The 11,481-nt window shown below is 37.7% G+C and overlaps 1 protein-coding gene across 1 annotated transcript; it reads right to left on the bottom strand.

The window, feature by feature from the left end:
* Positions 1 to 85: 85 nt before the first annotated feature.
* On the bottom strand, positions 86 to 10,304 carry eloa (elongin A). The gene is made up of 12 exons (XM_051872448.1): positions 10,128 to 10,304; positions 8,236 to 8,292; positions 8,022 to 8,137; positions 6,025 to 6,551; positions 5,364 to 5,638; positions 5,173 to 5,284; positions 4,346 to 4,498; positions 3,975 to 4,072; positions 3,121 to 3,301; positions 2,520 to 2,646; positions 1,381 to 1,529; positions 86 to 689 (listed from the first exon to the last, which is right to left on the bottom strand). The coding sequence occupies exons 1-12, from the start codon at positions 10,197 to 10,199 to the stop codon at positions 628 to 630; spliced, it is 1,929 nt and encodes a 642-aa protein (XP_051728408.1). The 5' UTR covers positions 10,200 to 10,304; the 3' UTR covers positions 86 to 627.
* Between the last annotated feature and the right edge of the window lie 1,177 nt (positions 10,305 to 11,481).

The raw sequence follows: 11,481 nt of genomic DNA, 5'->3' as shown, positions 1-11,481 counted from the left end.
ATGTGAAAAGTAGAAAATGAACTGAAACAATTCAGTGTAAAACTGTATTAAATATACATTCATACATGAATAAATAAGAAAATAGTGAGAGCAACATGTGGATTTTATTAAAAATGTCCATAGAACACTTCATAAAATCTATTAAAATGACTTGATCTTTCATTCAAGGCAAGGTCCAGGGCTGCCAGGTCCAAGATTTAAAATAAATATGATAGTGAGGAAGTGTACAGTCCTTGAACTTTTTACATCTTATCTCATTCTCACTCTACCATAAAATCATATACTTAGTTCCCATGACAATGCCATGATTATAGTAAGTAATGAAATAAACATGTAACAGTGAATGTGGGTTGTGGTGTCTCATGGTAATCTGTAGTGTACCACTTGTTTTCGGTGTTTTTAAAAAGCGTACGACATGCTATGACAATTGAGTGTGGATGGTTGCTGATGCACATATTTTTTTGTGATTGCGTCCATTGAGCTGTACTGGTAATATTAAAAAGCATTAAAACATAAGAAGTGAGAGGGCATTGCACATTTCCTATGAAGCATTACAGAATAAAAGGTTTCTTCCTCCAGTTGTTCTCTCTTCTATCACACACACACACACACAAAAACATTTTCCCTTTACCGCCGAGAAAATCTGTTCTTGAATGCTTTGATAGTCTTAGCCATCATTGGGGCAATTTCTGAAACAGAAAGAACAGAAAAGTGGTAAAATTGTTCAAACATAACCAAATATTGGACATGAGCTTATCAACACTAATGGTGAATATACAGTAGTGGCCAAAAATGATGTCCGGAGGGTTTTAATGACCCTACAAGTTTGATTAAACCATCAAAATATGAGGAAAATATGTGTATTTTTTAAATATGAGGGAAGGACAATACACTAAACTTGGTTTAGGTATTTATCTGACAAAATTATTTGGCAAAAAAGCAAACTACAGCTACAGGTTTTATTTTGCTGTGCAAAAAAATGTATAGAAAAACAAAACGCTTACAGGTAAAAGCATATACTGACTACAACATAATATGTTATTAATATTTTGTTGGTTATCTCTTGTTTTTGCATGTGTTTATAATTTCTTTGTATGAAAAGATTATGTCCAAAGCATATGTCTGTACAATTTGGCATGTTTCATTACATTTCAAACAACTGACTCCAAGCACAGCTACACAATATGCTTACAAAATCTTTAACAAATATTTAATAACATTTGAATAAAGGTTTACTCAATTTTCAATTTTTGGCCACTCCTGTACAATACATCCATTTCTATGAAAGAAATCATTGTATCCAAGGAGCTAAAGTGCATGTAGCTGTAGATAAACATGTAACAGCAGCAGCTGAGCAACCATATTTCCTTTTCGACTCACTTTTGACTTGTGGTTTTTCTCTGGCACTGTGTCCACCAGCTGTGCTGGGAGCAGAGGAGCGTGAGGAGGACTCAGGGGGGCTGCTGAAAGAAGACTGACCAACCTCAGTGGATCTGCTGTGGGCGCTGTAGTTTGTTGCTGGTCTGATCCTGCATGTGAAGAATCAAGAATTAGCATCATAAAGTCGGCATGAAACGGAAGTTGCGATAGTCATCTTTCCTATTGTGACATATATTTGAGTGTAACGGCTTCTTGAACAAGAAAGAATGTAGGATGGGATTTGATTTAATTCATTGGGAATTGATTGGATGGTTGTCACAGATTATGAGGGCACATGATTTTTTTTTTTTTTAAATAATGATGTGCACAGATGAATCATTTATAATAAATACTGGAATATTCCATAAAAAAAACAAGAATTGTCCATTTGGATTTCATGGTGCAACTACAAAAAAAAAAAAATGTTCTGCAGGAACATCATGATAAAGATTAATCTACGTGACCGTTGTCATCCGTGGCCTTGTTTACACCTGGTATTCAGATGCGTTTTGGTCGATTGGATCCCAAGTGGAAACCGGGCTGTAAAACGTTTTGAGCTTGTCCACTTTCGACCACTTCCAGAGGTAGTCCAAAACGCATTCGTAGTGGAAATGCTCATGTGATCGAACAGCCAAAAAGACCACCTACTCTCCGCCTACTGACCTAACACGTAAACATAATGGGAAGCGCTCTAGCCAGACGGGATAACATACCAAACACAATGTTCTCTCACCATTCCTGATTTCTAACACACACTCAAAGCGTTCGGCGTGGTCTTGCAGCTGTCAGAGCGGAAACAAAAGCTGCTACTCTCTGTGTTTTTCCGTCATCTCCGGACGCGTTCATATATAAATTGCACAAGCTTATTTAGTCCATTAGATCGAAAGATCTAAAAAAAAACCATACATTTACCCACCCATAGACCCTCCCCTCGAAGAAATCAGGACAAAAGTGGTTGAAAGTGGACAAACGAGATGGATTAAAACACCAAGTGTAAACAGGAATGTGTCTCCCTCGTCTACTTGTGATCCGATCAACCAAAACGCATCTTAATAGCAGGTGTAAACAGTGCCTGTGTGACTAATGCAGCATTCACTCACCTGGCAGATGGAGGAGCAGCGCTTGTGCTGGTAGAACCATTTTTAGTGCCAAACTTCTCTTGTAGACGGAGGATATTTCGTGGCGGCTTAGCGGCAGAGTTGACATATGCCATTTTAACCTGCCGCCCTGTTAAAAGTCAATAATATATTACAAATATAATATATTTATCATTGTGAGCACTGGTTACTGAATCCATACCCATATTTTTATTTCACAAATTTTGAGATATTAAACAGCTTAAGTCAATTGCTTAAACATTTTTAGTTGAATTAACTGCATGATATGCTGATTAATTAATTGAGTTATCTTCATTTGGGGGATTTTCTCACCAAATAATGAAATGGATGATATTCAAAGACACTGACATCTGACTTGTCAGATAAGTAAAGCTTAATAGCTGAATAGACAGTATAAAAACTGACTTAAGTCAAATATATATTTATTGAATAATATATCAATATAATAATAATAATATAACCCCCCCCCCACACACACACATCCTGTATTAATTTTGTATGTGTTAAATTGACAGCTTTACTGAAAAGTAAAAGTTTATGCCTTAAGTTTGATCTAAATGTACAGATTACTGCCTGCGAGCACCTTTAGGTTTGTTTGCATGGGCAGAACTGATGTTCATCGTGAGCTTGCGCAGACGTTCTTCCCGTTCTTCATGGAGCCGGAGATACATCTCCCTCCAGGATTCATATTCTTGAGGGGTATCACGTTTAAAATCCCGCCGGCAGTGTCTCATCCACAGATCATCTGACTCCTCTGTGAAATACTGAGAAGAGACACTTGCAATCAAAGATTTGTCCAAAATGAGCTAAAAATCTTTGTTAATGAGCTAAAAATGTTTTTGAAAGAAGTCTCTCATGCTCACCAAGGCTGTATTTATTTAAATCAAAAATACAGGAAACAGTAATATTGTGAAATATTACTAAAATTCAAAATAACTTTTTTTATTGTAATATATTTTAAAATGTAATTTATTCCTATGATAAAAGCTGAATTTTCAGCATCATTACTCCAGTCTTCAGTGTCATATGATCTTTCAGAAATCATTCTAATATGCTGATTTGCAGCTCAAAAAACAATTCTGATTATTATCAATGTTGAAAACAGCCCTATTATGCTATTTTAAAGACTCCTAATTTTGTTTTGCAACAGGTTTACATGCATCCAAGGTCAAAAAACACTTTAATTTTCTTATAATATATATATATTGCAGCCTGTTTTTTTCTGCGTCTGAAACAGTTCGATAAAGGATTCGGTCTCTCTAAACCCCACCTTTTTAAGAGTCTACTCTGCTAAACCTTTAGTAACATTATAATTGTCTTTACGGACACTTATGATCAATTTAACATATTAATATAACACATGTAGAAGACCAGAACAGATATGCGATTAAAACTGTGAAATAAATAATCTGCATGTGACTGTGTTGACACTCGTACCTGATTACACTGCTCAATCCGGTAAAGCTGCTCAGGCGTGCATCTCTCCAGAACTGGCTCCAGAATCTCAAATGGCACTCCGCCCACTTCATCAATTGCTAAAAAAAATACAAGAAATATCAGTAAAAAGCTGATTCATTTTTAGGTGATTTATGTGGTAAACGCTTTGTCCAGCCTGAAATATCATGACATCCTTTACAGTGAATTAAACATGGCGATTTACTGTCACCACATTTTTCACACACAGCCATCTGTGACTCTTCAGATGTGATTTGTTATGTAATGTCAAACTGACCCAGTAGCAGGACATAAGGATTGAAGTGTTTAATTAAAATACTATTAAAACATAATCAGAGAATGAGAAAACTCACAATCTATATTGTTCTGCAGGACTCTAATGCACTGATCATACAGAGACATCATTTTCGGCAAATACGCAGTCTTGGACCCAGAGTACACCACCATTTTGGAGTTCAGCCGTCGACCTGCGCAGCCAGCATCCTCTTCGTCGTATGACACTGGGACTGGAGGAGAAAAACATGTTGCTATGAGTCTATGCAGACAGAATCATCAGAATTTATTCACTTCGTTTGATTGCAATTCTGTTTCTTTCAGGTATGTTAGGTAAAAGTCCGATTTAAAGGAGGCATATTATGCCCTTTTTTTTCAAAGTCTTTTTTTTCTTTTCCCATATTCTCCATTGTTGCAGCTCTTCTCTTTCCAGTCTGTCATTAACACTCTGTTTAGCTCCTGTCTCTATGAAGCCCCTCCTTCTGAAAAGCACAATGTGCTCCGATTGGTCAGCTGAACCAGTGTGTTGTGATTAGTCAACCGCTTTGAGCGTGTTTGGGGAATGTCCCGCTCCTTACTATAACCGTGAGTTTCATCACACTACTAACTAACTCAACCAGGCCCCGCCCCTTCATTTTGCATATGCCTTGGGCAGGAATTATTGAAATGAGGAATGTTGTAACGTGTTTGTTCCCGGAAGAAAACTTAAAGCTACAATGGAGGTGTTTCAGGGAGTTCAGAAACAGTGACACTGATATAGAGAATAACTCCCGCTGGAGGGACTTTGTAACTTTGCAGACCTTTTTCATGCTCAAACAGCAACATTACACACTAAAGACAGCTGAACATGTAAAAAAAAAGCATTATAGGTCCTCTTTAAAGTGTGCTAAAACTAAAAAACACATACTTTTGCGTCTCTGGGGGGACAGTGGTGTAAGATCAATGGAGGGCAGTGGTCTGTAGTTGGGCTGGATGGCTGGCAAAGGGATATCAGGAAGAGTGGGAACCACATCCACTACCTGGAGAAATAATGATTAGAAATTCTTCCACACAGCTGGTTTCCCCATCACCACAGCAGAATAACAAGTTCAGCCTCACCTTCCTGCGTTTCTCTTGAACAGCAGGCGTGGTCACCGAGGAAGAGGATGACTTTGAGCGTTTACTACTGGTCCCGTTGGCCTTGCCAGACTTAGAGGAAGCCGAAGGAATCGAGGCAGGAGGCTGAGGGGGTCGCGAGGGCTGCTTTTTCTTCTTTTTGCTTGGGGTCGGAGCGTCATATGTGAGAAAGGATTCGAAAGACATGGTTGGAGCTTCAAATGGCTCCTCATCCTCATCCATTTTCTCTGGAACTTCCGCCCTCTCCCTTGATTTTCCTTAAGATAAAAGCAAAAATCTTATACTTAGAATAAATAAATGACTCATATTCAGAAAGAATCTATTAAATTGATCAATAGTGACAGTAAAGATGTTACAAAGAAACACATTTTCCACAAAACTATGAAGCAGCACATCTGTTTTCAACATTGATAATTAGTTTCTTGAGCAGCAAATCAGCATATTAGAATGATTTCTGAAGGATCATGTGACACTGAAGATTGGAGTAATGATGCTGAAAATTCAGCTTTGATCACAGGAATAAATTACATTTTAAAATATATTAAAGTTATTTTAAATTGTAATAATAAATCACAATATTACAATTTTTACTGTATTTGTTATGAAATAAATGCCATCTTGGAAAGTATAAGAGGCTTCTTACCATCACTTCCTCCTTTCTTTTCCTTCTTGCTCTCGTGTGAGCTTAAATGTCGATCATGTTTAGATTTGTGACTCGTCCCACCCTGTTGCTCTCTTTCAGCTCTGTGCGTCCTCTCCTTGCTGCTGCCGCCACCCGTGGGACGGTGCTTCCGTCTCTCCTGTTCCCGTATGTCTTGGGAATTGTGCTCTCTGACTGGCTCTTTGTGTGGCTTGTTGTGTCTAATGTCATTTCGTGGGGGACTGGGCTCGGGCTCCAGCTCCGGCTCCAGCTCTGGCTCCAGCTCCAGCTCCGGCTCCTCTTCTGGAGGGCTTTCATACTCATCTGACTGATACCCCCTTGCACTGTCGTGTCTGTACGGTGAGCTGTAGTGCTGTGGAGGGGAGGGCGAGTAGCCAGGTTGGTATTCCATCTCGTCGTGTTGTTCCTCCTCCATGAGCGGAGGCTCCTCTGGAGACCGTTCCCGGACTCGTTTGTGCCCTCCAGACTCATTAATGCGTGAGTGGGAACGCCCCTCCTTTACAGTTGGTCTTTTGACAAACATGAACCATATATAAACGTATTAATCTCTTATCTCACAACAACAACCAAGTTTTCAAAATTAACACCCGCCAAACATGAAATTAAGAGTAAAACTCATCAGTACTGGTAACTTATATTCACTACCGTTCGAATGTTTGAGGTCAGTGAGATTTTCTTAAAAGAAATTAATACTTTTACTCAGCAAGGATCTGTTAAATTGATCAAAACTGACAGTAAAGACATTTCTTGAGCAGCATATCAGCATGTTAGAATGATTTCTGAAGGATCATGTGACACTGAAGACTGGAGTAATGATGCTGAAAATTCAGCTTTGATCACAGGAATAAATTACATTTTACACTATATTCAAATAGAAAATAGATATTTTTATTTTAATAAATATTGCTGTTTTTAACTGTATTTTTGATCAAATAAATGCAGACTTGTTGAGCATAAGTATGTTTTAGCAAGTTTTAGCAAGTATTTAATAGGGCTGCCCCCTAATAGTCGACTAACCGTTAGTCGACAAATTTTATTAGTCGCAGGAAAAAAAAAAAATCCACAGTGGCGAAGACATGTTTGTGTGGAGTGTGAAATCTGAATATTAGCGCGCTTACTGCATGACAGCTAACATGGAGGTGGCGGTGCGATCATTTAAAATCATTTTTGGTCATACAGATAAGAGTAATACATCTTTTGAATCCGTAAAGAGTCTACTTTAATTTGCGTGCACTCGCAATAACAACAAAACTTTGTGCTTTTGTAAAACAATGAACGCAAACAGGGTGCGCTTTCTGCCATCTCTCTCTCTGTGAACTTGAGCTCGCCAAAAAAAAAAAGAACCGAAACTCCATGTAAACTTGCCTCACAGACATGAAAAATATATCTATAGAAAGTGAAACGTCTACTTTAAAGTGAACCATTTCAAATAGAAAACAAAAATTCTCAGGTTATGTAATCTGTATGAAACGTGCATGTAGGCGCGTCCACTGCTGCAGAGATTATGATCGTCAACTTCATCACTGCAGCCGAAAATACAGAAAACACTAGTTTATCAATGAATTATTAAAATGTTAAAGCAGTCTCCTTGCGGTTTTTCCCCAACGCATTCATAATCATTACTTCTGCAGGTGCGCTGTGGCAAGCTTTATGTGAGCGCTGATTAGGCTTAAAGGCCCGATTTATATGGTTTATTAATAAACGTGCGATTAGTCGACTAATCACTTAAAATGAACGACGACTAGTCGACCAGAAAAATCTTTAGTCAAGGGCAGCCCTAGTATTTAATTATTACACCAACAAAATGGAACAATAAAATAATCGGCCTTTTTCATCCTTTAGCCTATGGTTTTAAATTAAAAAAAAAAAAAAAAATCGGCCAATAAATATTGGCGGCTGATACATCGGTGCATCTCTACTAAAAAGGTTATTTTGCAATGAAATAAGCAGATAATAGATCACTTTAAAAAAAAGCTTACCTGTCTGCAGATCTCTCTGGCACCAGCTTTTTCCACTTGGCCACAAGGTTCTTCGCTGCCTCCCCAGCAAATTCATGTTTGCGCAGAGAATTCACAGTCTTTCCAATGCCAGTTTCCTGCAAGAATGGGAGAAAACAAATGTATTAAAAGCTAGAGATCCCACTGCATTTTTTAACAGTAACAGTTTTGAAGACAAGCAATATTTTGATCTTACCACCAGGATGTCTACTGTTATAGGCAGCTCCCCCAACCTTTTGAGAGTTTTCAGAAGCTAGACAGAACAGAGATGAAGGGATAAAATCAGAATGCATGTCACAGACAAGAGATTAATTAAACCATTTTCATGATTATATATACAGTTGCATTGACAGTGATAAGTATTTATGGCTGGTAAATCCTCGTAACACTCACCATTGCCAGTTTTGGAAAAATGTTCATTTTAGACCATGACAACAACAATATTAAACATATTGTCAAAGTCTTTGTGATCAAATCATGCATTTATGTGCACTGTTTGTGGACAATTACACTATTCCTATTACCTAAAAAAAACATTTACAACATATTTAACACATATAATTAGGGATGCATGATATATCGGCCACCATATCGGTATCGGCCGATACATGTTCATTTTTATTGTTATCGTAATTGGCCCGATAAAAAAATTTGGCCGATATATCAAAGCCGATAAATAATGGATTATTTCCTTCAGCCGAGACACTTCAGATGCGCTCTGTCGGCGCCATGATGGTTTTGAATTGCTTGAAATATGATTGAAATCACTTCAAAAAGAAAATACAGTTACGTGCAACATGTACAGCGTAAGTCTGTCATATAGGCTACATAAAATTATAATGCGAACATGACTGTGTGCTTGGGACATGGCTTTTAAAAGGTGAAACTTTTGTCATTTTTTAATCAGGCTCTCAAAAATTATATAAAAATTTGGATTTAGATTTATCGGCCAATATATCGGTTATCGGCTTTCAAATATAAAGAATTATCGGTTATCAGACAAAATTTTCATATTCCCTACATATAATACTAATAGCATCATTGTATAAAACTAAACCTAAAACTAACCACAGAAAAGAGATGTGAGCGTACAGTTATAGATAAACAAAACATACCCAAATACATGCAAGACTTTATAATAAGGTTTCATTATTAACTAACAATGAGCAATACATTTGTTTCAGTATTTATTAATCTTTGTTCATGTTAGTTCACAGTGCATTAACTAATGTTAAAAAATAATGTATTAGTAAATGCTGAAATTAACAAATGCTGTCGAAGTATTGTTTATTCTTAGTTCATGTTAACTAAAGAAACCTTAAAGTGTTACCAAATAGATGTATTACCCTGTCAGTACCATATCATACACCATGATATTTACATATTTCAAGGAACATCCACCATGGTTCATGCCAAAAAAAACATGTAGTGTCCAAATAGCTTGTGGTGTTTTTGTTGTACACGGAGACAACAGTGTAAATAACAGTAGTGTCAACGTTATGAGTTTGATGTATAGTGTCTAAGACTCACTTTTACACCAGAATCACCAAAACAGACATTTAAGTGCACTTTCAAGTGTCGTCGTGGCCTACAGAGGAACGGGGGGGTTGCATCGACTTGAAAGTCGACTATGCTAAATAATGCCATCTATGTAGGCAGCTCACTAAATTGAAACACAGCCTTAGTGTGAGAAATGTTACATTGACTGTTGAGGAGGAATCGTGTCTTATAGAGAGTAACAGGCACTCAGCTGCACTACTCACGGCCTGTCTTCATCTGTCATTGTTATCATATTAAATCGCTGTGGTTGTCATTTCTGCTAACTGAGCACGGGCTTCTGAAAAGTGCCTCGATGCTAATTCTGCTCAGGCATATTTGAGGAAAAATCTCCATCCGGATTGATCTATCTAACCGATCATCCATTTCACGGTCTGCTGCTGTTGTAATTGTTATACGTGGGATTTCTGGATAGCAATACTGCACGATCCTCTGACTAGCCACGAGCAGAAGCGCGTATAACACAGTCATACGCGGTGCGAAAGTGTCGAAGTAAAGCGTTCGCTTCGTCTCAGCGAAAAGGTTTATTACCTTGCGAGGCTCTTGATTCTCTGCGAGCCTCAACTGCAACTTCTCGACTGCTTCCAATAGCTCCTCCGCCATGTTTACAGCTGGTACATGTTGCCCGGAAGCTACAGCAGCAGTGGTGGGGGCCTGCTGTTGTTCCAGACTGCTAGCACGAACTTCCGTCACTCCAAATGCAGAAACCGGAAATACGTCATACTGCTGTCATAAAGTCATCTTAATCACTCGATGAGGTCATGATGTATTTTATTACTGATAAGGAGGCGGAATAATTACTTTATTAGGAAGTTACTAACAGAATACAGCCCAATATCTTCAATATCATATTGGCAATCTAAATTTGGAGTGGAAATATTTATTAATTTTAAAATACTTCATCTGGTGTACCCTGTTAAAACACTTTTTTCTAAATACCATATACAAAAACAGAAATGAGCTAAAAGAAAACACAACTTTTTGTTATTTCAGAAAGATATGAAACATTATATTAAGTTGCTACTTTATGTTGAAAAAACGTAAAGCAAAACGCACTAGGTCTTTATGTGAAGCTTTTATGTTATTTGTATGATGATCTCATACCTGTTTCTTTTTCTGTTGTTATTGTTTTTTTCTCTCATATATATATATATATATATACACACACACATACATACAAACCCGATTCCAAAAAAGTTGGGACACTTTACAAATTGTGAATAAAAAAGGAATGCAATGATGTGGAAGTTTCAAATTTCAATATTTTATTCAGAATACAACATAGATGACATATCAAATGTTTAAAATGAGAAAATGTATCATTTTAAGGGAAAAATAAGTTAATTTTAAATTTCATGGCATCAACACATCTCAAAAAAGTTGGGACAAGGTCATGTTTACCACTGTGTGGCATCCCCTCTTCTTTTTATAACAGTCTGCAAACGTCTGGGGACTGAGGAGACAAGTTGCTCAAGTTTAGGAATAGGAATTTTGTCCCGTTCTTGTCTAATACAGGCTTCTAGTTGCTCAACTGTCTTAGGTCTCAGGCTGGCCATTTCAGTACCCGGATCCTTCTTCTACGCAGCCATGATGTTGTAATTGATGCAGTATGTGGTCTGGCATTGTCATGTTGGAAAATGCAAGGTCTTCCCTGAAAGAGACGACGTCTGGATGGGAGCATATGTTGTTCTAGAACTTGGATATACCTTTCAGCATTGATGGTGCCTTTCCAGATGTGTAAGCTGCCCATGCCACACGCACTCATGCAACCCCATACCATCAGAGATGCAGGCTTCTGAACTGAGCGCTGATAACAACTTGGGTTGTCCTTGTCCTCTTTAGTCCGGATGACATGGCGTCCCAGTTTTCCAAAAAGAACTTCAAA

This window comes from Ctenopharyngodon idella, chromosome 19 (genome assembly GCF_019924925.1).
Source record: "Ctenopharyngodon idella isolate HZGC_01 chromosome 19, HZGC01, whole genome shotgun sequence".
NCBI lineage: Eukaryota > Metazoa > Chordata > Actinopteri > Cypriniformes > Xenocyprididae > Ctenopharyngodon > Ctenopharyngodon idella.
This window is presented reverse-complemented; position numbering and strand designations above follow the sequence as displayed.